General features: G+C 45.0%; 2 protein-coding genes and 1 long non-coding RNA gene across 10 annotated transcripts in view; 2 read left to right on the forward strand and 1 right to left on the reverse strand.

The window, feature by feature from the left end:
* eif4g3a (eukaryotic translation initiation factor 4 gamma, 3a) overlaps window positions 1–1,397 on the forward strand; it is a 130,054-nt gene extending 128,657 nt beyond the window's left edge. For all 7 annotated transcript variants that reach the window (XM_056273128.1, XM_056273129.1, XM_056273130.1 and 4 more), the window contains exons 32-34: window positions 263–344; window positions 495–641; window positions 1,167–1,397. In XM_056273128.1, coding sequence (XP_056129103.1) covers window positions 263–344; window positions 495–641; window positions 1,167–1,348 — 411 coding nt within the window. In that variant the 3' untranslated portion in view covers window positions 1,349–1,397. The remainder of the gene's footprint in view (window positions 1–262; window positions 345–494; window positions 642–1,166) is intronic.
* Window positions 1,398–6,135: 4,738 nt separating this feature from the next.
* The window catches only part of hp1bp3 (heterochromatin protein 1, binding protein 3), a 45,871-nt gene continuing 26,325 nt past the window's right edge, over window positions 6,136–25,681 (forward strand). The window contains exons 1-7 of one of the 2 annotated variants that reach the window (XM_056272760.1): window positions 6,136–6,244; window positions 6,762–6,841; window positions 16,855–17,032; window positions 17,832–17,927; window positions 18,034–18,190; window positions 18,394–18,537; window positions 18,886–18,954. In XM_056272760.1, the coding sequence (XP_056128735.1) occupies window positions 6,775–6,841; window positions 16,855–17,032; window positions 17,832–17,927; window positions 18,034–18,190; window positions 18,394–18,537; window positions 18,886–18,954 (711 nt within the window). In that variant the 5' untranslated portion in view covers window positions 6,136–6,244; window positions 6,762–6,774. The remainder of the gene's footprint in view (window positions 6,245–6,761; window positions 6,842–16,854; window positions 17,033–17,831; window positions 17,928–18,033; window positions 18,191–18,393; window positions 18,538–18,885; window positions 18,955–25,681) is intronic. The other variant, XM_056272762.1, reaches the window with a different exon arrangement.
* LOC130107464 (uncharacterized) overlaps window positions 10,296–25,681 on the reverse strand; it is a 32,768-nt gene continuing 17,382 nt past the window's right edge. The window contains exons 2-3 of the long non-coding RNA XR_008809814.1: window positions 13,499–13,585; window positions 10,296–10,460 (exon numbers count right to left, since the gene is read on the reverse strand). This is a non-coding gene — a long non-coding RNA (uncharacterized LOC130107464). The remainder of the gene's footprint in view (window positions 10,461–13,498; window positions 13,586–25,681) is intronic.

The raw sequence follows: 25,681 nt of genomic DNA on the forward strand, positions 1-25,681 counted from the left end.
TTGATAAAAGGAAGTAATTGTTGACCTTTACCTTTATTATGAATCATTACACCTTGGCTGCAAATTTTCATACTTCATGCAATTTCCACAATGCTCCTCACATACATAGAAGGAACTATGTTAAAGCACAAATGCATCATGGATCTTTACAGAATCTACAATTCTTTTCAAGTACAGCGCCATGACCACTCAGATGTGTGTACCCATCTGAAAATGTTCATGTTTTTATCTCCCTCCCCTCTATGCTTGCTTTGCTTCCCAGGCAAATCTGGACGAATCACAGATGAGCTCGTCTCCATTCCTGCGGGCTTTGATGACAGCTGTGTGCAAGGCAGCAGTGAAAGGTGAGCACCACCCCATGCAAGTGGTCTCACTTTTCTGCAAGAATTGCCTCCGATTGCACCAGTTAGACCAGGTCAAATCAACGGTGTTGCTGCTCAGCTGTCACTTACCGTGGATTTTTTGCTTGACTTGTTTTCCTTTGTCTTGTGCAGAAGAGAGCACCACCTGTCGAGTGGACACGGCCATCATCCAGAGGAGATTGCCTGTATTACTCAAGTACCTTAACTCAGACACTGAGCGACAGCTGCAAGCACTTTATGCACTTCAGGCGCTGATCGTCACCTTAGATCAGCCTCCAAGTAAGCCCTGCACGGCACTGCATAAATTCTACCTTCCTACAATGTGTGCTGACACATTTCATGCAGCCTTTTTTTTTTCCGTTAAGACACTAAGTGATTTCAAATAATTTTAGTTTATTTTAATTTTCAAGTTCCAGATGGGTGGGCTTTGTCATGTCAGGGCAATTCAGATAGTGTCAAATCAGTTGTCATTAAGAGAATATTATCCTGGTATTACCTTAAATAGTGCTCTGTGATTATTGTGAGTTCTGTCCCACACTACAGCATCTAATTTGACGAACTCCACACAACTGGCACTAAAGTAAAATGATGCTTCTGGAACCGTGTCTGACCATTTCACCTCACAAAATTTTTTTTTGGATTTTCAGATGTCTATTTTAATTTCTTACCTGTTGTTGTGTTATAGCGCAAGCACAATTTTAAAATCAGGTTTATGTACATGAACCATAAAGCACAGTCTCGACCTCACAACTGTATTTATCTTGCTCACCTACTCTCTCTCTCTCTCATCCAATCCTACATCAGACCTTCTCCGGATGTTCTTTGACTGTCTGTATGATGAGGATGTCATCTCGGAGGACGCTTTCTACAAGTGGGAGACTAGCAAAGACCCTGCGGAGCAGCAGGGCAAGGGTGTGGCCCTCAAGTCAGTCACAGCCTTCTTCACCTGGCTGCGCGAGGCAGAAGAGGAGTCAGAGGATAATTGACAAGGAAGCTTGTGGCCTCTTGCTGCCAGCCCAGCATATGACACAAAACTGCATCCTTGCAGAAAATCACACAAAAAAAAAAAAGGAAAAAAAAACAAACATTCAAAATGTGCGTGGGCAGAACGACAAGTTTACGGCTGGAATTTTTTTTTCTGCGGTACAGTTCTGTAACATGCCGCCATTTTGAGTTTGGATTCCAACGGCGGAAGCACTAAATTACCTGTATTATACATAGAAAATATTTTTGTTTTAAATTTTAACTTTTCTTTTGTTACTTTTTAAGAAGAGACTTAAAAGATGCATAAGTTCCAGACTCTTTAATTTATTATTTTTTTAAAAGGACTGCAAATACGGAAGTTTATTTAACATTTGCAGATGCTCACAATGAGGACAACATTGATAACAATAGAAATAACATATTAATTATAACAAAAATAATAATTGTGAAAGAAATAGCATCCCTGGATTCCAAAATGTTTGGTTGCAAACAGGGTAAAAAAGTTATTTTGGGGATGAAGGGGAAGCAGAGAGAACAAGTGGATGCACAGGAACTAGTAATGTTGTCCTTGTGTGACGGTTGAGGTCAAAGGTTATGGTGTAGCGGACTATATGGGTACAATTCACCATAATTGGTAGACATGGGCCCTTTAAGAAAGGGCTTCTGGGCTGAGAGGACGGAGCCAGGACTAGATTGGTTGGGGCAGCACCATGTTGCTCGGGCTGTTTGTTTTGTATGAAGAAAATAAAAGACACGCACGTTGGTGTAGTCAATAAGAGAAATTTTCCGTCTCTACTTGCCTGCAATTCCTACACTGGTGACCCCGACGTTTGTCTGCTGGACAACTTTTCGTGAACATGATGGCTAATGTTTCTCTCAAGCTGCCGGAGTTCTGGGAGTCGTCAGCCTTGGCTTGGTTCGCCCAGACAGAAGCGCAGTTCGCATTGCGGGAAATCCCCGCAGACACCACCAACTACTATTATGCGGTGTCGGCTTTCGGCAGTTCAACAACAACCCGGGTGGTGAGCCTCCTCAAAAATCCTCCGCAACAGGATAAATACGAGACACTCAAGGCTCGCCTGTTGAAAACTTTTGAACTTTCTGATGCTGAGCGAGCCAGCTGGCTTTTCTCTCTACAAGGCCTCGGTGACAGTAAGCCATCTGAATTAATAGACAGGATGCTGGATCTCCCGGGAGAGCACAAGCCCAACTTCCTCTTCATCCAACTGTTTCTGCGACAGCTGCCTTCTCAGGTACGAGCTGCTTTAGCCAACACCGCCATCACCGACTCTCGTGCTCTGGCCGAGGAGGCTGATCAATGTTTCCTGGCTGGTCAACAGCACTGCGCGGCCGCGTTTTTTTCCTGCCCAAACATTTTCATCTCTGCCTGGAGACACAGCAGTCGCTGCCGCAGCAGCATCTCCTCAACGGCGGCAGGACCATGGCTGGTGTTTTTACCACGCAAAGTTTGGACCCAAGGCCAAGCGCGGTGGGAAACGCCGGGGCCGGCGCTCAGTAGTGGCCATGTGCGTCGGCCGAACTGGCAGGCTGCTTTTCATCAAAGACTCCATTTCTGGACGGCGGTTCCTGTGCGACACGGGCACGCAGAGGAGCCTCCTGCCCGCATCGAGAGCAGACATCCTGTCCTGCAGATATGCCCCCCCCCACATGGAAGCCGCTAATGGCAGCATCCGCACTTATGGCACTAGTTACGTGGAGCTGTATTTAGGAGGACAGCGGTTCGGTTGGGACTTTGTCACGGCAAAAGTGGCCGTCCCCCTCCTCGGCGCAGATTTCCTCAGTGCCTATGGGCTGCTGGTGGATGTCAAAAACCACCACTCGATCGACGCTGTCACTTTTTGCTCATATGTGTGTACTCTCAGCGGAGCAGACTCCATCAGACTGTCTAGCATGCTCTCGGCCGCAGACGATTTTCTCCGGCTTCTCGCTAAGTTCCTGGTCCTCACGTAGCCCACCTTCTCAGCTTCCACCGTCAAGCACCGAGTGGAGCACCACATCGCCACCACTGGCCCACCAGTCTATGCTGTGGCTCGGCGCCTCGAACCGGCCAAGCTCACCACCGCCAGGGAGGAGTTCGAGAATATGGAGCGTCTCGGCATCATTCGCCGCTCCAACAGCCTGTCGGCTTCACCCCTCCACATTATCCCGAAGCCTGGTGGCGGATGACGGCCGTGCGGTGATTACCGCTGACTCAACAATACAACAACACCGGACCGCTACCCAGTCCCACACATCCAGGATTTTTCCACCCACCTGGCTGGAAAAGTCACCTTTTCCAAAGTGGACCTCGTTCGTGGATACCATCAGGTGCCCGTCCACCCGCTGGATGTCTCCAAAACAGCAGTGATCACCCCAGTTGGACTGTTTGAGTTCCTGTGCATGCCGTTCGGCCTCAAGAACGCCGCACAGACATTCCAGCGCCTCATGGATTCAGTGTTACGGGACCTGCCTTTCATTTTCATCTATCTAGACGACATCCTCATCGCCAGCACCTTCAAAGCAGAACACCTGACCCACCTTCGGACTCTTTTCAAGCGGCTCAGCCAGCACGGGCTGACCGTCAATCCAGCCAAGTGCCAGTGCGGGCTGACCACCATCGACTTCCTCGGACACTGGGTCACCAATGTAGGAATTGCAGGAAAGTAGAGACGGACAATTTCTCTCATCGACTACACGAACGCGTGTGTCTTTTATTTTCTTTATACAAAACCAACAGCCCGAGCAACATGGCGCTGCCCCAACCAATCTAGTCCTCGCTCCGCCCTCTCAACCCGGAAACCATTTCTGAAAGGGCCCGTGTCTATCAATTATGGTGAATTTGCCCATATAGTCTGCTACAATGGCTGAATAACCAAGTGTTCCCACAGCTTTGGCTTGCTCCATGTGATATGTATATATGCCTCGGTAGAGGTAGAGGTATGCATTCAAGAAGCAATGCAAATCAATTCACACAAAAAAATCAAATGAACTTAAATAGAACGACTCCAGTGAACAAATAGGTTCATCCAATTGAAATGAGCAAAATGCAAGTTTAAAGAAGCAAATGCCAGGGTTGCTGAACATGAAGTGCTTGTAATACTTCAAACTTAAAGAACAGTTTAAAAGCTTGTAAATACATTAAAGACAAAAAAGGTATTTAAAAAGTTCCAATTGTCCCGATTATTTTTGAAAGCTAGCATTTGTGATAGTGAGGGGAAAGGTAGGTTTGATATATATATTTGTTTTGATTATCTTCCTGCTATTATTGTATTAGAATTGATGTAACAGAACATGAGTAAGACTATATACCCACTTTTAGACTGCTCTTCCAAGGTCTCGGTCTGAAGAAGCGCTATATTTAAATGTATAAGGGTTAACCAGAAGGTCAAAGGCATTGTTTCGGTTCTTTCTTTCTTTTTTTTCATCTGTGTCAATGTGTGCTGAAAACCACAGTTCCCACCTGTTCCATCACACCAGGGGAAGGGAAGCCGCCATGTTATATTGGCTCTATATTGAACTACAGCCGTTTAACTTTGAGTGTATGACTGCGGCTGCTGAAGAGACTTCGGAGCGTTTGACAAAAGCATAGAGATAAAACATGAAGAAGAAAAAAAACATGGAGAAAAAACATGACGTAGAGATAGATCGCCAACGCCGGCTGCTGGAAAATGTGAAGAATGAGACCTGTGATGGCTTGGCGACCTGTCCAGGGTGTCTCCCCGCCTGCCGCCCAATGACTGCTGGGATAGACTCCAGCATCCCCGCGACCCTGAGCAGGATAAGCGGTTTGGATAATGGCTGGAGGAATGGATGCTGTCAGTGTGGTCCGTTGTTGTTGTTGTTAAGTGCCTCTTTGATTCTTTCAAGCCCCTCCAGTGGTGAAACTGCAGGCATTAACAAAAACTTTTTTTTACTTCCGCAGTTTGAGAAAAGCAGTGTTGTGATCAGGATTCGTGTGCGATGTTTTTCCTAGGATGGCGAAGTCATGACCCGCCTTCTCTGCCTCTGATTGGCTTACCCTTACCCAACTCAATCTCACTCCTCATACCTAAACCCAGACCGAACCAGACAACGAGTAGTAGCCGATCAGAGGCAGAGTAGGGTGGGTCATAAACTCCGCCGGCCTAGAAAAAAATTTGCGAGCCCGTGTAGCGTTTTTTTCCAACTAACTTTAGATCAAACTTCCGTGCGCCGAAACCTATGATTGGCTAACCTTAACCAATCAGATGTAGACGTTCGCGAAGTCGATTGGAAAAAAATCTCGCGATCACCAACATAGAAACCGATGTCTCATGAGTGAAACAAGACTCCACTGATCAACAGATGCCCGAAATCCCCCCAAAATCCGCTACCATTTCAAAAATGCCTTTTCATATTATGAATGATATAATGGTATTTCATATAATGGTAATGCACCACAAAAATGGCATCCTTTCGCCATGTATGACTTTTTTGGGGGGGGGGGTCAAACGATTTCAATGGAACGAATAGGACAGCAAATACCTGTTTATAAAATACCACGACCACTTTCTACCTAGAGTACCGTGAGGGGCTAGCCGGGGGGTCATAGCCTCAGATTGGTAAATTGCCCACTGACTTTACTAAATGTGTGTGTGTGTGTGTGTGTATGTATGTATATATATATATATATATATATTATTATTATTATTATTAATTAATTAACCACACACCAAGAAGCCATACGGTCAAAGCCGGAGTGATCGCTTGCAGAAGCTCCCTCATTAACTGAGGTGAAAGCTGTCGGCGTGGTTTTACGTCGTTACGTCTCCGGTCATCCAAGGGGAGGGCTACGTAAACAGAGCTTTCTAAATAAAGGACCGTGCGGAATTTTTTTTGTTCAACTAACTTATACAAGGTTTTTTTCTATACGCTAAAAGGTAAGTTGGTCCGTATCGTTTAAATTGTACCGCTGCCCGAGCCCTTTCGGTGAGCGTCGCGGCACTGGGTTTTTTTTCCTTTGTGCGATTTCATGATTCTTTTTCTGCACCATACGACGCCATTATTGTACGTGTGATCATGTACAAAATGGCGAATTTACCGAGTTATTCTGGGATTTTGTACGATGCATGTACCGAAAGGCAAATGATCCAACATCGCTGTCTCGTGTGAGCCGGCCCCGACACTCCAAGTGTAATTTAAGCATGCGATTTTGCAACATACAGGCGCACTTCCCGTATATATTAAGGCTAACCAGAAATGGTCCTCCCTCGCTCATTTAGGTCATACAAAAATATGAAGGCCTTGATGTAGTGTTTCAAGCCAAATATAACACCACCACTACCACCCCTCCACCAGCTATCTTGACGTTTTCACCATCTTAAATCGTGCATATGAACACGAAGCAACAGACTTGTCTGCAGTAACGTGAAAATGCATGTTGACATCACCATCCAGGTCATAAAGTGGGATGCCTATTCGTCGTGCAACAGGGACTCCACCCAAGGAGAAGGCTCCTTCCACTGCACCAGAGAAAGGTGAGCATGGCCATCATCAGCTCTGTCGGCAAAGGATGACGCTGGTCCACCATTGTATATTGTCAGGTCTTTAGGTGGCAGGCACATAAGCCTGCCAAACCCATTCATACATGACGCCAACAACTTAGCAATAGCCAGAAAGACCATTTAATGGTTTGCCCAGTAGCAGCAAAATCTGTTTGCATCTTTCTCAAACGAATTTTAAATATTCATGGGCAAGCTTTAGATTACATAAGTTTTTAATACCTATTCCTGATATACATATATATATATATATATATATATATATATATATATATATATATATATATATATAACTTTGTTAAAAGAAACACTCAGCGGTAGGGATAGTGCTCAACAAATAAGGAGCAAAACAATCCAGTCAGTCAAGTAAGTTTTCCATGAGACAGTACAAGCCTGTTTTATGCTATTATGAAATGTTGATTTATATATATACAAAAAATATTATATATAATCCAGTGAGTCAAGTAAATTCTTTGAGACAGTACAAGCCTGTTTCATGCCATAAGCAATCACCAGCTGTCAATAAAGCTACTCCTTTTGCTCCTTATTTGTTGAGCACTTTCCCTACCACTGTTTCTTTTAACAAAGATAAATATATATATATATATATATATATATAATATGAAAAAAATTATTACGATAACCATAAGAGCATAGGTCATTTTACACAATCAATTTTTCATGGTACCTGTGTACTTATACAAACATATTAAATGTTAGAGGCCAACAGCGAACTGAAGTTCATCACATTGAACTGTTATGTAGTGAAGTGTACTGAGCAAAAATTTAAATGCAGCACCCCATAATTTTTACAAAAGTGTATGAAACGGGTTCATAAATGGAAACATACGCGTGAAATTATTTTTTTTGACTCATCAATTTCACATCATTTCGGCTGCAAAATACCTCGGTTTGCTATAGATACCCAACCAAAACACAAGGTGGGGTCATGGAACAGAATTACGAGTCAGTATCCGGTGTGACCACTAACTGAAGAGTGAAGGGAGAGCCAAGGATCAAATGGTGGAAGTTGAAGAAGGAAGACTGTTGTTTGGAGTTCAGGGAGGAGTTAAGACAGCCACTGGGTGGTAGCAAAAAGTTGCTGGATGGCTGGGCAACCACTGCAGAAATAGTGAGGAAGACAGCTAAGAAGGTACTTGGTGTGTCATCTGGACAGAGGAAGGAAAGCAAGGAGACTTGATAGTGGAATGAGGAAGCACAGGAAAGTATACAGAGGAAGAGGTTGGCAAAGACGAAGTGGGATAATCAGAGATGAAGAAAGTAGAAAGGAATACAAGGAGATGAAATGTAAAGTGAAGAGAGAGGTGGTGAAGGCAAAGGACAAGGTTTACGGTGAGTTCTATGAGAGGTTGGACACTAAGGAGGGAGAAAAGGACTTGTACAGATTGGCTAGACAAAGGGACTGACCTGGGAAGGATGTGCAGCAGGTTAGGGTGATGAAGGATAGAGATGAAAATGTGCTGACAAGCAAGGAGAGTGTGTTGAGAAGGTGGAAGAAGTACTTTTGAGGGGCTGATGAATGAAGAAAATGAGAGAGAGAGAAGGTTGGATGATGTGGGAATAGTGAATCAGGAAGTGCTGTGGATTAGCAAGGATGAAGTGAGGGCAGCTATGGAGACGAACAGTGACAAGGCAACTGGTCCAGATGACATAACTGGCGGCATGGAAATGTTTAGGAGATGGCAGTGGAGTTTTGGACCAGATTGTTTAACACAATCTTGAAAAGTGAGAGAATGCCTGAGCAGTGGAGAAGTATACTGGTACCGATTTTCACCGTCGAGAGCAGACAAGAATAAGGGTGATGTGCAGACTCTGTAGTAACTACAGAGGTATTAAGTTGATCACCCACAGCATGAAGATATAGGGAAAGAATAGTGGAAGCTAGGTTAAGAGGAGAGGTGATGAATAGCAAGCAGCAGTATGGTTTCATGCCAGAAAAGAACACTCACTACAGATGCAATATTTGCTTTGAGAATGATGATGGAGAAGTATAGAGAAGGTTAGAATGAGTTACATTGTGCCTTTGTGGATTTAGAGAAAGCATATGACGGTGCCGAGAGAGGTGGCGTGTTATTGTATGAGAAAGTCGGGAGTGGCAGAGCAAGATGTACGAGTGGTGCAGGATATGTATGAGGGCAGTGTGACAGTAACGAGGTGTGCGGTAGGAGAAACAGATGGGTTCGAGGTGGAGGTGGGATTACATCAAGGTGGGATTACATCAAGGATCGGCTCTGAGCCGGGAGGTATGCACTGGAAAGAAGAAGAATGAAAGACAGTAGGAGCAAAACGGAATACATATGCATGAACAGGAGGGATGACGGTGGAATGGTAAGGATGCAAGTAGAGGTGGCGAAGGTGGATGAGTTTAAACACTTGGGGTCAGCTTTTCAAAGTAATAGGGAGTCCGTAAGAGAGGGGGAGAGGAGAGTGCAGGCAGGGTGGAGTGGGTGGAGAAGAGTGTCAGGAGTGATTTGTGACAGAAAGGAACCAACAAGAGTTAAAGGAAACATTTACAAGATAGTAGTGAGACTAGCTATGCTGTATTGTCTGGAGATGGTAGCACTGATGAAAAGACAGGAAACAAAGCTGCAGGTGGCAGAAGTGAAGATGCTAAGATTCTCATTGGAAGTGACAGAGGAGGATTTGGAACAAGTATATTAGAGGGACAGCTCAGGTTGGACAGTTTGGAGACAAAGCAAGAGAGACAAGATTGAGATGGTTTGAACATATGTGGAGAAATGCTGGGTATATTGGGAGAAGGAGAAGAACGCTGAAGATAGAGCTGCCAGGTAGGAGGGAAAGAGGAAGGCCAAAAAGGAGGTTTATGGATGTGATGAGGGAGGACATGCAGGTGTTTGGCATGACAGAGGAAGACACAGACGACAGGAGAAGATGCAAATGGATGATCCGCTGTGGCAACCCCTAACGGGAGCAGCTGAATGTAGTCATAGTAGTAGTATCTGGTGTGACCACTATTTGCCTCATACAGCATGAAAAAACTCTTCACATAGAGTTGATCAGGTTGTTTATTGTGGCTTGTGGGATGTTGTCCCACTCCTCTTCAATGGATACGCCAAGTTGTTTGATATTGGCGGGAACTGGTACATGCTGTCGTATGCGCCAGTCCAGAAGTACAGTTTATTTAGTATAGCATCTTTCACAGATCAAGGTCACAAAGGGCTTCACAGGAGTACAATTGTTGAAGTGTATCTTTTTCCCCAGGTTTGAGTCTAACTCCACCCACTGCATAATTTTAAAAAATGCTAAGAAGTGAGCTAGGGGTTGGCAGGGGGGGGGGTGGCTGTGTGAGGTAGGATCATGGGCAGGGGTAGCTTGGGAATCCAGGAGAAGGGCCCGGCGTGAGTTGCCAGCTCACCGCTGTACCCAGGCCCCTCCACCGGCCTGCCTTCCAGCCTGGCGTCAGACACTACCACGACGCACATATGCCACAGACGGAAGAGGGCCTTGCGAGATGGGCTGTGGCTCTCCAGCGGCGGAGAGAGGCAGGTGACTTCCCTCAGTCGCACCACGAATTCAGACCGATCGACCCAGTTGTCCGTTGGTGCTTCTACAGCTGTCAAATGCACAAGGCCAAATCACTGAGCCAAAATTGAAAATGGTGAAATTATATAACTGTTAATTGAGAGAAATTCAAAAGGTTGGAAGAAAATGTAATAAAGGTGTAAGTTTAATGAGTAAACTCCTGTGAATGACAAGTGTTGATCAGCATACAGTGCCTTGCAAAAGTATTCAACCCGCTTGACAGTCATCACTAATTTCTGGATTATAAAAGATACTCACACATCTGTTCCTGAACAATATTATTTTTGTGAACCCATAAGCGCTAACAGCATGTTCCCAAGCCAAAATAATTTATGTTTCGCTGACTTTTTATTAATAAATTAAAAACTAAAATATAGTGCTTGCAAAAGCATTCAACCCCTTGTGCTCTGAAAGCTCTAAGTTTACACAAATGACAAATTATTTCTAAAACAAACTCAGGTTAACACAAATGGATATAATTAGTGTGCACCTGTAACATATTAAAGTAGAGGTCTCATTTATAGGTATAAAAAGCACTCCGTGTAAAGTTCACTAGCCGGGCGTGAACTCCATCAGGAAATGAAGACAAAGGAGCATAATACTGAAGTAAGAGACAAAGTGATTAAAATGTAGAAGGCGGGAAAGGGATGCAAAACAATATCCAAGTGTTTGGATGTCCCACAAAACACTGTTGGATCCATTGTCAGAAAGTGGAAGCTGTATCAGACCACCCAGATGCTTTGTAGGCCAGGCCGTCCCTCAAAGCTGAGTGTCTGAGCAAGACATGGGCTGGTGAGGAAAGCCACAGATGATCCTGCAATCACTTTGAAGGAGCTCCAGAGGTCAGTGGCTGAAACTGGAGTAAATATACATGAGTCAACCATATCACGGGCTCTCCATAAATCTGGCCTGTATGGGAGGGTGGCGAGAAAGAAGCCGTTGCTCCAAACTATGCATATAAAAGCACACTTGGAGTTTGCTACAAAGCATGAGAGAGACCCAGTTAGGATCTGGGTAGAGGTTTTGTGGTCCGATGAGACAAAAGTTTAGGTTTTCGGCCAAAACTCAAAGCGTTATGTGTGGCGCAAACCTAACACTGCTCATGCCTTAAAAAACACCCTCCCTACAGTAAAGCATGGCGGTAGCAGCATAATGCTATGGGGTTGCTTTTCATCTGCAGGCACTGGGAACCTTGGTTCAAATTGAGGGAAGAATGGATGGAGCTAAATACAAGGAAATATTGGAAGAAAACCTGTTGCAGTCTGCCATTAAACTGAAGCTTGGGAGAAGGTTCACCTTCCAGCAAGACAATGATCCTAAGCACAAGGCTAAAGCAACAATGGCATGGCTCAGCAACAAAAAGGTGAATATTTTGGAGTCGCCAAGTCAAAGTCCGGACCTCAGCTCCATTGAAAATCTATGGCACAGACTGAAAATCACAGTCCAGAGGCGCCATCCCACCAAACCTGTAAGACCTGTACAAATTCTGCCAAGAAGAATGGGCAAAGCTTGTAAATATTTACCCCAAAGAATCATGGCTATTATTGCAAAAAGGTACTCTACAAAGTATTGATATGTGGGGGTTGAATACTTATGCAAGAACTATATTTTAGTTTTTAATTTATTTACAAAAAGCCAGCAAAACAAAAACTTATTTGGGCTTTGGAAACATGCTGTTAGAGCTTATGGGTTCACAAAAATAATATTGTTCTTGAACAGATGTTTGAGCATCTTTTGTAATCCAGGAATTAGTGATGACTGTCAAGGGGGTTGAATACTTTTACAAGGTACTGTATATTTGAAAACAAACACGGTTTCACAGACTCACACTCAAGGGCGGGGGGGCTGGGGGAGGTGGGTTGCCCACCTCTGATTAGAGGGCGTTAACATTCTTTTTTTTAAATATATGTATTTTATTTCATTAGATAAGTCCCAACCAGTCGACTACATCAGCATTGGCCTTCCAAGGTTCAGGGTTGATTTAAAACAGTAAATGGCATGTTAAGCCATTTTCAACCCATGAAATGCTAATTTTTATAAATTTGTTAAGAAATGTCAATATTAACAACAGCATTGATGTGTTTCGTTACCCTACAGTTATATCATTCAGTTTACAGCTCAGAAAACATGTTAACGTGTTGAGTACCTCTTTACAAATAAGACAATAAAAACAGTAAAAAAGAAACAAACAATAAAACATAAGTAACAAAATACCTTAAAAACATACAAAATTACAAACATTAGACAGCACAAGGCAAGACAAAGGTCAGTTTAAATAAATGGGTCTCCAGCTGTTTTTTTTCAAGTGTCAACAGAGACAGCAGATCATATGTCTAAGTAAAGCCTTCGCATCCTTTAACCATGTTGTTTAAATCAGTTAAAAGGGCTTTGTAATGGAAACTTTGAACATGGAGCTTGGTGGATTTCCACAGTTGCTCTACCCTCCAACATTTATACCAGAAACAGAAAATAGTGTCATTTAACCAGGGAGATGAATTGATGGAAGTAACAAGTCTCATTTTACTAGGAGCCACTTTATCCAAAATGGCGTAACAATGTGTATTAAATGAGAGGACCAGACAATCAACATCAGTGTGAGAAGACAACACTGCTCTTGGGTCTAAACCTGCAGAAAACTTCTCAGCTGAGGGGCGATTCAAGATGCAAGAGCAATTTGACACATTCATTGGGCAGAGAATCTAAATTAAAAGACAGTTTGAACAATACACATTCATGGTCAGTAACATGCAGCTCCTAAGAGTAAATAGAATCAATATTTAAATCAACCATAAAAACAAGGTCCAAAGTATGACCCCCTAATGCATGTGGGGCCAGACATGTGTTGAATAAAATTAAGACTCGGACATTTAGAAAATCAGCAGCAAAGCTACAAGAATTTACATGAATATTAAAATCACCAACCATAATTCTGTCCAACCTAATGATAGAGGATAAAAAAAATCACTGAATTCAGACATAAAAGAATTATTAGCACCAAGGGGTCTGTAAATTAAAATACAATAAAACAGATTTGAACATCCAACTTTTGTCATCTGCAGTTCAGCTCACCCGTCTGACTTGAAAAGCAGTTCCTGAAAACCATGGTGAGTCCTCCACCCCAGCCCAAGGTCCTGGGAGTGCTGATCAAAGTACAACCTGGAGGGCACAATTCGATTAGGGGGCCGTATTCCACATTCCTCTGCCAAGTCTCACTCAGAAACAGGAAATCCAAGCCTTTTGAAATGAATAAATTGTTCAATATGAAGGATTTATTCGCAATGGAGCAAGCATTTATTAGCGCCATCCTAAGGGGCAGAGACCCACTGCTAGCAACAGCAGTGGCCCGAGCCAAAGAGCACAGGTACCGAGAAACTGATCCGCCATGCACAGCGGAACGTCTCACCGGGGGGGAGGCCCTATCTGTAACAACAGTCTGAATAGGGAGATGAACCGGTGAAGGTGTTAATGCCAGGGGAGGACAGTAGGGGGCAAGTGCTGGAAACAGTGGCCTGAGATGAAACCGGAAAAGAAGAGGGAGAATCGGGGGGGGGGGGGGGGGTGGAGTGTAAACATTCAGTAAATAGAGTGGACTGTACCGCATGCTGTATGTTAGTGGCTAGCATATGTGAGCCCAGTTTGTTTGGGTGAATTCCATCTCTTTTAAAAAGAGACAGTCAGTCCCAAAGCAGATTACAATTGCCAATAAAACCCGCATTATGAACCCTACAAATGGACTGAAGCCAGTTGTGAAGGCTAAGGAGTCTACTGAAATGACTAGTAACGTGGCCAACTGTGGGAATGGGACCTGAGATAAAAATGGACTTTCCACAATACCTTAGAAAATTAAAAAGGTTAAAATAAGATTAAGTCAACTTGGACTGTTGAAGAGCTGCGTCATTTGTTCCCATGTGAACTATTACTCTTCTAATGGAGGACGGGAGTGATGGCAGTAAACCCTGGAGCCTTTTTAAAATGTCGGAGGCTATGGCACCAGGAAAACAGTGTGTGACTGCATTAAAGAAACACATTCCGTGTTATAGAATCACCGACAATCAGTGTTGAGGGGGAGAAAAGCAGCCGAAGGGGTGTGGGCTGGGTTCTGTCAGGACAGCACAGAGCATGTTCAGCATCCACAGTGTGCGCCACATTCACCGACTGAGGATGGATGGTCGTAGCTAGGAAATGCTGCAGCGAGGGGGCAGCATCCTTCTTAGCAGAGGGATTCCCTGTTGTCTCCGGACGATTGGGACCTCCAGAGCCTCTCCTGATCATCCCATCCCAAGCATGCTCAATGGGGGACATTTCTTGAGTATGCAGGCCATGGAAGAACTGGGACATTTTCAGCAGCCAGATTTTCAGTACAGATCTTTGCAACACATGGCCATGCATTATCATGCTCAGGAATCAGGAACAATTTATTGTCATTTCTTCCATGTACTTGTGTACACAAAAGAAACAAAATTCTGTTTCCCCCAGCCCACAGCAGTGCAATACAAGACAAAAACATACATCCCAAATTTTCCCCAAAAAATGACACCACCATAAAAATATAAAAACGGAACAAAGCAAAAAAAAAGAAAAAAGAAAAATGTTACCAACATAGTCCACTCAGTCCAACACAGTCCAAAAATTCCTCTGTCCAGAGAATGAATGCCAGCCAGGATGACTGTCGTAACTGCCGGTCTGCATGGGCTAGCAGTTAGCTTAGCCTGCCCCACTTCCGCGTCCTGTCAGACCGCCCGAGGAGCTCCGGCAGGGCTGTGGTCCCTGGGCCCACCAGACGCAGCAGACCAAGCTCCCCCAGCCAGTCCAATGCCAGCCCTCCCATCGAGACACCTTCGACATACCTCCCTGCACTCCACACGGCGACACTAAAAGACAGTCAACGCTAGGCAAGGCCGCTGCCAGACCGCCCTCGATGTTATCAGAAGTGCCGGTCTGTATGGGCTAGCAGTTAGCTTTGCCTGCCCCGCTTCCACATCCTGTCAGACCACCCTTGGTGTTACCTGTTCGGGTGCAGTGCCGATCAGGGCTGTGGTCCCTGGGCCCATGAGATGCAGCAGACCAAGCTTTCTCAGCCGATCCAGCACCAGCTCTCCCAGCCAACAAAAGGAGACGTGGACAAAGACACCGTATGGACGGTACTGGTTGAGGCCGCCGCAGACATTAAGTTCGCACCACCATCTTCCCACACCGGTACACCATCAACTCATGCTGAAACATGAGTTGATGGTGGCGGGTGAACGGCACAACAATGGGCCTCAGGATCTCATATCTGCATTCAAATTGCCTTTGACAATTTGCACCCACCTTCTTTGTCTCTAAGATATGCCTGCCCATACCAAAACCCCACCAACTCCATGGGCCACACTTTGAACAACATTGGCATTAGAAATCTGCTCACCCTCACAGCATCATATACACTACCTTCCATCTGCCTGATACATCTGAAACCAGCATTCATCAGTGTGCCAGGGGCCATCGCTGGTGAACGTTTGCCCACTCAAGATGGTCATGGTGCCATACAGCATTATGGTAAGGATGTCGAGTTTCTGACAGTTTGATCAGAAAGTCTTCGGTTGTGTAAATCAACTGATACATCAGTTGTCTGTGTGGCTGGTCTCAGACGATCTCGCAGGTGCAGAAGCAAGATATAATGGTCCTGGGCTGGTGTGGTCATGCGTGGTCACATGTGGTCTGCAGTTGTGAGGCCAGTTGGCCATACTGTTTAAACATTTGAAACGACTCCAGAGCTGGGTTACGATAAAGAAATAGACATTCAACGTTCTGGCAACAGCTCTAGTGGACATTCTTGCAATCGCCATGCCAATTGCACAGTTTCTCAACATTTGTGGCATCTCTGGAATGATGTTATGCAGCAAAAACTGGACATTTTAGAGTGTCCTTTTATTCTCCCCACTATAACAGACACCTGTGTGATGATCCTGCTGTTTAATCAGCATGTTGATGTCACACCAGTCGGATAGGTGGATTATGTTGACCAACAGATTAAATATATATGAATTTGTGTGCAAAATCTGAGATTTAAGCTCACAGAGCATAGAAAAAATCTGGGATCATTTACAAACTCATGAAAAATGGGAACGAAAACAGAAGTGTTGCATTTAAATTTTTGCTCAGTTTATAATTTTAAACAAAAACTTGTGTTCAGCTAATACTCCCTTCAAATATATACTAGTGTTCAGCAAATACTCCTTCAAATATATATAATTTTGTTAGAAATTTTAAATAAATCCTCTTTATCATGAATTCAGGCGATGAAATGGTGTATCACAATATGAATGTAACAATAATGGAATTTCAACCCGATACAATACCATTGAAAGATGATGAACGCTAATATTGAATTATTGCCCAGCTCTAATATGAAACACATTTGACCATTCTTCTAAACATCTGTCCAGAGCCCGATGCCACATCAGAGGAGTCGCCATCAGCTGAGGAGGAGGAGGCTCCATCCTCAGCCCCAGTGGTCAGTACCGGGGACGAGGGAGCTGCAGGTGAAGCCGAGCCAAAACAGAACGGAGAAAAAACTGATGAAGCAACTGGAGAGATGAAAGGGGCTGATGCCGAGAAGAAAGAGTGAGTCTTACCCTGCAGTGAGCTTGTGACTGCTGAAAATGAACACTGCGATATTTCACTTTGATAGCACTTTTATCTAATTATCCTTACCTGTGCTGGACAACACTTGGCCTCTCTCATCACTACGGTTCATGTGATTTTAAGAGCTTTGACCTGCCACAGGCATGTAGACTATGCCTTTAATGACTGACTGTATATAAGAATCCCTGTGTACAGTCTTGGAGGAGTAGAACCGAAGACATCGGTAGCATCATGGATGCCAGAAATTATGATATAATTCACACACAGTGACAGGTCTGACCAACCTAATCCTTACTGGAAAGCTGAACGCTAAAGAATTTTCAAACTCATTTGTGACATCTACAAATGCTACTACTCGGATCTCAGATCTTTGCAAAACTCATTAAATTAAAATGAATTGGTCTGTTCTATTCTGAAAAGTAAAGAGGGGCACGGATTTAGCATTAGTTTGGTCTACTCCATGCTTGGTCATTCAATAGTTTTAATTGTACCATTGTTGGTAGGAATTTTGTCGTGCCTACTCATTTTCGAAAGTTTAAATATACTAAAGGTGAAAAACAATTTCACAGCCCAACACTGTGAGTTTTCCATTTAGTGCATAGAAATCAACCCTAATAAAACTGAATCTAATTGATTACCTATTGAGGACTGTATACGGGGGGGAAAGCTATACCTCTTAGCATTTCAAAGATATATCTGTCTATATACACATGGAAACACAGTATTGCTGTGGTCCAACAACTATGATGGTGTAAAGACAGATGTTTTGAAATTTCAGTTCCGCTTTGCCTGCGGTGACAAACGGACAAAGCAACAAATGCAAGGACTGCGCCGCTGGACAGTGCGCGACACACTGCTATGTTCTCCTACTAAGGTGAGGACATGGTAAAGATAAGGGTGTAATGATCACAGTGAAATATCGCTTTAGAGAGACAACCTCATTATTTGACTTGCTTCTCTCTTAAATCTCTCGGTAACAGGTTGAAGGACGGTTTCAAGCTAGAGAAAGCAAAAGTCAAGAAGGTGAAGAGGACGATTCCCGCATGGGCTAGCATTTCTTCAAACAAAAAAGTCCCAGTTAGCAACTTTGCAGGCACTCAGCCCAAAGTGGAAGAAGTCCTTATTGAGGCTATCAAGGTATATACAGACTTCCTACACAATTGCCCTGTGATCCTTAATCATTCTGAGGGCAGTCCTATTGCTCTCGACGTTTAGACTCTCTCCCGCTAAAGTCTTCAAGTCAGTTACTTGCCTATCTTTGTTGATGCACTGCTTTCAGACTTGAGGATTTATGTAATTGTCTGCAGCACTTAGTCTAAATGCCCAATCTCTGTCTGCAGTCGTGCAATGACAGGTCTGGGATGTCATACAAATCTGTCATGAAATACATTGTGGAGAAGTACCCGGGCCTGGAGCTAGACAAAAGGAAATTCCTCATCAAAAAAGCCATGAAGAAGCAGGTGGAGAAGGGCACCATCAAACAGGTAAAGCATATTTAAGGGGGAAATATGACATGGTTCCTAACGTAATGGAATATTGGGGGGGGGGGGGCAGAGATTTTTATGGAAAAGAAAGGAATGTTTGAAGGAAAAACACAAAAATAGGAAATTATTGAATACAAATGTATTGAGTAATTTGGACAGTGGCAGTTTTTTTCTGGTCAAAACAAGACTGGGAAGTCAAAACCTCTGGCATTTCTGCATAGAGCTCATGGATTTTGGTTGTGGAATTTAGGTTGTATCTCAGTATAATAATATATTTTCTTTAGCAAAAAGCCTAAGCTGGAAAATGCCTGTTTTGACCGTGGCCTCGTTTTGTGTTCTCTCACGTAGTTGAAGGGTAAAGGTCTCTCTGGCAGTTTCACCATTGGAAAGCAACCCCCTGCCAAAACTTCAACCAAGGTATGTTACAGTTGAGATGGGTTGAAAACAACAGATAGTTGACAAGAGTGTGGCATGTGTCACACTCTTGTCAACAGATAGTTGACAAGAGTGTGACACATGTGGGAGAACCACTACTCTTAAGACCTTTGCACACCAAATCCATATTTTTTGTATGCGTTTTTTTAATCTGTCATCTGATAAAAATCGTTACGCACAGAAACCTTGCACACTGAGTCCAATGTGTGTTGTTATTGTTCTATGTGTTATTATTCTATTTGTTGCGAAAATTTGCAATACAAGACAAAATGGAGATGATGAGGATGATTTTGTGGTCCTCACTTCTTGAAAGAAAAAGAGAAATAAAATATTGGGTCCATCCAATCCTAAGAAGACGTCAAGAGCAGGGAGAGTTTCACCCTCTGATAAAGGAGCTGCGGAATTATCCCGATTGCTTCCAGATGTATTTCAGGATGCCAGTGGTCCAGTTTGATACATATAAAGTAAAAGAACAAAAGACCAGTGAACTCATTCCCTGTTTATTTTGCATTCATAAATACAAAAGAACCTGCTTCTCAAAAGAGCAGAACCTGAACCAGTGCAGAGAGAAAAGTGCTACAAAATCAAATTGTTAACTGACAAATTGTATTGAAATTTAGATACCTAACATTTAAATGGTTGTGAAAAAAAATTATTCAAACATTGTATCCATCCATTCAATTCATCCATTATCCAAGCTGCTTATCCCAATCAGGGTCGCGGGATGCTGGAGCCTATCCCAGCAGTCATTGGGCGGCAGGTGGGGAGACACCCGGGACAGGCCACCAGTCCATCACAGTAAAGACCATACAAAAGAAACCAATACACTGATTCTAATGCCATGTAAAAAAAAAAACCCAAAGATAAATGCGGAAAACATGGACTCTCATAAAATACTTATTTACAGTGTGCACATATCCCTCAGAACAAATGTCACGCTCGGAATCTGTCTTTAAATTCCGCATCTCAATATTCTTTGCTTTCTTTGTCATAAAGTGCTTTGTGCTGGGAGACACCCATTTTGGATGACGATGTTTGCATGTACGGTGGCTCTGAGTGGTCAAACAACTCTCTTAAGGCTTTTGACGGATGCGAAAAATGCAGAAAATCGAACCTGTTCTGAAAACTGTAATGACAGACGAAACTTTCGGAGTCAGTGTGTAAACGTGATTGACACAACGTGATGTAGTATTCATTTTTAAATGTGTGAAAAAAATACGGACTTGGTGTGCAAAAGCCTTTAGGGTTCCTTTACTTTGATTGATTGGTTGATTCTTTATTCACGCATATGAAAAATTGAAAAAAGTTACAATATGTATATTGTATCTTTTATATTGTGTGTGTATGTATATATATATATATTTATATATATATACAGTGCATCCAGAAAGTATTCACACCCCTTCACTTTCCCCACATTTATTATGTTACAGCCTTATTCCAAAATGGATTAAATTCCTTTTTTTTCTCATCAATCTACATACAATACCCCATAATGACAAAGCGAAAAAGGTTTTGTAGAAATTTTTGCAAATTTATTAAAAATAAAAAACTGAAATATTGCATGTACATAAGTATTCACACCCTTTACTCAGTACTTGGTTGAGGCACCCTTGGCAGCGATTACAGCCTCAAGTCTTCTTGGGTATGAAGCTACAAGCTTGGCACACCTATATTTGGGGTATTTCTCCCATTCTTCTCTGCAGATCCTCTCAAGCTCTGTAAGGTTAGATGGGGAGCGTCGCTGCACAGCTATTTTCAGGTCTTTCCAGAGATGTTCAATGGAGTTCAAGTCTGGGCTCTGGCTGGGCCACTCAGGACATTCACAGACTTGTCCCGAAGCCACTCCTTTGTTGTCTTGGCTGTGTGCTTTGGGTCGTTGTCGTGTTGAAAGGTAAACCTTCGCCCCAGTCTGAGGTCCTGAGCACTCTGGAGCAGGTTTTCATCAAGGATCTCTCTGTACTTTGTTCCATTCATCTTTCCCTCGATCCTGACTAGTGTCCCAGTTCCTGCCGCTGAAGAACATCCCCACAGCATGATGCTGCCACCACCATGCTTCACTGTAGGGATGGTATTAGCAAGGTGATGAGAGGTGCCTGGTTTCCTCCAGACGTGACGTTTGGCATTCAGGCCAAAGAGTTCAATCTTAGTTTCATCAGACCAGAGAATCTTGTTTCTCATGGTCTGAGAGTCCTTTAGGTGCTTTCTGGCAAACTCCAAGCAGGCTGTCATGTGCCTTTTACTGAGCAGAGGCTTCCGTCTGGCCACTCTACCATAAAGGCCTGATTGGTGGAGTGCTGCAGAGATGGTTGTCCTTCTGGAAGGTTCTCCCATCTCCACAGAGGAACGCTGGAGCTCTGTAAAGAGTGACCATTGGGTTCTTGGTCATCTCCCTGCCAAGGCCCTTCTCCCCCGATCGCTCAGTTTGGCTGGGCGGCCAGCTCTAGGAAGAGTCCTGGTGGATCCAAACTTCTTCCATTTACGAATGACGGAGACCACTGTGTTCTTCGGGACCTTCAAAGCTGTAGAAATTTTTGTGTACCCTTCCCCAGATCTGTGCCTCGATACAATCCTGTCTCGGAGGTCCACAGACAATTCCTTTGACTTCATGGCTTGGTTTCTGCTCTGACATGCACTATCAACAGTGGGACCTTATAAAGACAGGTGTGTGCCTTTCCAAATCATGTCCAATCAATTGAATTTACTACAGGTGGACTCCAATCAAGATGTAGAAACATCTCAAGGATGATCAGTGGAAACAGGATGAACCTGAGCTCAGTTTTGAGTGTCATAGCAAAGGGTGTGAATACTTATGTACATGCAATATTTCAGTTTTTTATTTTTAATAAATTTGCAAAAATTTCTACAAAACCTTTTTCACTTTGTCATTATGGGGTATTGTGTGTAGATTGATGAGAAAAAAGAGGAATTTAATCCATTTTGGAATAAGGCTGTAACATAACAAAATGTGGGGAAAGTGAAGGGGTGTGAATACTTTCCGGATGCACTGTATGTGTGTGTGTGTGTGTGTGTGTGTGTATATACACATACACACATATGTATATATATATATATATATACACTCACCGGCCACTTTATTAGGCACACCTGTCCAACAGCTCGTTAATGCAAATTTCTAATCAGCCAATCACACGGCAGCAACTCAATGCATTTAGGCATGTAGACATGGTCAAGACGATCTGCTGCAGTTCAAACCGAGCATCAGAATGGGGAAGAAAGGTGATTTAAGTGACTTTGAACGTGGCATGGTTGTTGGTGCCAGACGGGCTGGTCTGAGTATTTCAGAAACTGCTGATCTACTGGAATTTTCCCGCACTACCATCTCTAGGGTTTACAGAGAATGGTCCAAAAAAGAGAAAATATCCAGTGAGCGGCAGTTCTGTGGGCGATAATGCCTTGTTGATGCCAGAGGTCAGAGGAGAATGGCCAGACTGGTTCGAGCTGACAGAAAGGCAACAGTAACTCAAATAACCACTCATTACAACCGAGGTATGCAGAAGAGCATCTCTGAACGCACAACACGTCGAACCTTGAGGCAGATGGGCTACAGCAGCAGAAGACCACACCGGGTGCCACTCCTGTCAGCTAAGAACAGGAAACTGAGGCTACAATTCGCACAGGCTCACCAAAATTGGACAATAGAAGATTGGAAAAATGTTGCATGGTCTGATGAGTCTCGATTTCTGCTGCGACATTCGGATGGTAGGGTCAGAATTTGGCGTCAACAACATGAAAGCATGGATCCATCCTGCCTTGTATCAACGGTTCAGGCTGGTGGTGGTGGTGTAATGGTGTGGGGGATATTTTCTTGGCACACTTTGGGCCCCTTAGTACCAACTGAGCATCGTGTCAACGCCACAACCTACCTGAGTATTGTTGCTGACCATGTCCATCCCTTTATGACCACAGTGTTCCCATCTTCTGATGGCGACTTCCAGCAGGATAACGCGCCATGTCATAAAGCTCGAATCATCTCAGACTGGTTTCTTGAACATGACAATGAGTTCACTGTACTCAAATGGCCTCCACAGTCACCAGATCTCAATCCAATATAGCACCTTTGGGATGTGGTGGACCGGGAGATTCGCATCATGGATGTGCAGCCGACAAATCTGCAGCAACTGCGTGATGCTATCATGTCAATATGGACCAAACTCTCTGGGGAATGTTTCCAGTACCTTGTTGAATCTATGCCACGAAGGATTAAGGCAGTTCTGAAGGCAAAAGGGGGTCCAACCCGGTACTAGCAAGGTGTACCTAATAAAGTGGCCAGTGAGTGTATATGTGTGTGTGTGTGTGTGTGTGTGTGTGTGTGTGTGTATGTATGTATATGTGTGTGTGTGTGTGTGTGTGTATGTATGTATATGTGTGTGTGTGTGTGTATATGTATGTATATATGTGTGTGTGTGTGTGTATGTGTGTGTATATATATATGTGTGTGTGTGTGTGTGTGTATGTGTATATATGTACATATACATATACATACACACACACACACACAATATTGTATATGTATATATTGTGGAGTTAGAAAACAACGAGACAGGAGACGTGAGAGTAGACGTAGTCGAGGTAGTTTACTAGCTCCAACTTAGCATGTCATACATTCGACAACGACACTGAACTGTGAACCGGAAGCGGAAGTGCATTATCTGACCCCTCGCCTCTTCCCTTAAAGGTACACCGTCCTCTTAGGTGAATGTCTTTCGTTATATAGATGAGGGTCACCACACAGGCCCCCCCAGAATTCACCTACACAAAACAATGCAAAACAGCAAAAGTGCAAGTCATGAACATAAAAATAGACTCTACAACAGAACGGTCAATGACATAGTGCAAAGTCACGGGGAAAACAGGTGACTAGTCGGGGGGCGGACCCTGCGGCCATAACGGCTGCGCTTCACAGGAGGGGAAACAGATGGGGCCGAAACCCGGGCCATAGGCGGGGCCGAAGCAGGAACAGAGGCAGGTGCCGGGGCTGACCTAGGAGGGCGCTCCCGCCGCGGGGGTAGGGCCAATTGCATTGGCTCCCCAATGTCCAAGTGAGCGGGCTTGAGACGGTCTATAGCGACCCGCTCCGGCCTGCCCCCCATGTCCACCACAAAGTTCTTATCCCCCGCCTCCAGGACGCGGAAGGGCCCGTCGTATGGGGGCTGCAGCGGGGACCGATGGCTGTCGTGCCTAATGAAGACGTACCTCGCCGATGGCAGATCCTTGGGGACGTAGGACCGGGGGAGGCAGTGTTGAGACATCGGAACGGGAGCGAAGGCACCGGCAGCGCTCCGGGACGCACTGAGGTGAGAGGCGGCCGACCAGGGAGCCGTAGCATCTGGAAGAAACTCCCCCGGAACCCGCAGGGGCTGGCCATACACCAGCTCAGCGGAGGAGGTCTGGAGGTCTTCCTTCAGGGCCGAACGCAGGCCGAGCATGACCCACGGGAGCCGGTCCATCCAGTCGCAGCCAGTGAGGCTTGCCCGCAGAGCGGCTTTCATGTCCCGATGGAACCGCTCACAAAGTCCGTTGCTCTGTGGGTTGTATGCCGTAGTGCGGTGGATCTTCACCCCCAGGTGCTCAGCGACCGCCGTCCAGAGCTCCGAGGTAAACTGGGAGCCCCGGTCGCTCGTGATGTCACCAGGCGTGCCGAAATGGGCCACCCAGCAGCCAATGAACGCCCGTGCTACCTCTGCTGCCGTCGTGGAGGACAAGGGAATAGCCCCTGGCCACCTGGTAGCCCTGTTCACAATAGTGAGAAGGAACGTATAACCACGGGAGGGGGGCAGGGGACCCACCAGGCCACATTGACGTGGTCAAACCGCCTCTCTGGAACCACAAACGGCGCCAAAGGGGCCTTGGTATGGCGGTGCACCTTGGCGCGTTGGCACGCCACACACGAGCCGGCCCAGGCTCTAACATCCTTACGGAGCCCAGTCCAAACGAACTTGACGCTCACCAGCTCGTTCGAGGCCTTCACTCCCGGGTGGGAAAGGCCGTGGACGGTGTCGAAAACTCGGCGCCGCCAGGAAGTAGGGACCGGGGGGCGCGGTTGACCGGTGGAGATGTCACAGAGGAGGGTGGTGTTGGCCGCGTCGAACGTCACGTCCTCCAGCCGTAGCACCGTAGGGGTCGACCGGTAGTCTTGAACGGTCGGTCGCGTCCTTGGCTTGGTCCGCTGCCATAGCGGCATAGTCGAGTCCCAAGTGAACGGCGTTAACAACCGCCCGTGAAAGGCAGTCGGCGACGAAGTTATCCTTGCCCGACACGTGTTGTATGTCCGTGGTAAACTCGGAAACCGCCGCGAGATGGCACTGCTGACGCCCAGACCACAGTTCTGAGGTTTTGGCCATACAGAACGTCAGCGGTTTGTGGTCCACGAAAGCGGTGAACTGTCGGCCCTCCAATAGGAACCTAAAGTGTCTGGTTGCGAGGAAGAGACCCAGTAGTTCCCTATCAAAGGTGCTGTATTTGCGCTCGCTCTCATGGAGTTGTTTACTGAAGAACGCCAATGGCTGCCAGCCCTCCCCCCCACCCACTGCTCACACACGGCCCCCACAGCGTAGTCGGAGGCATCCGTTGTAAGGGCTATGGGGGCGGCAGGCGACGGGTGAGCTAGCAGCGCAGCGTTAGCCAGCGCAGTCTTGGCGGCCACAAAAGCCTCGTCCATCCCCGAAGACCAGTCCAGCTCGTCCTT

Source organism: Lampris incognitus, chromosome 2 (assembly GCF_029633865.1).
Source record: "Lampris incognitus isolate fLamInc1 chromosome 2, fLamInc1.hap2, whole genome shotgun sequence".
NCBI classification, from domain to species: domain Eukaryota; kingdom Metazoa; phylum Chordata; class Actinopteri; order Lampriformes; family Lampridae; genus Lampris; species Lampris incognitus.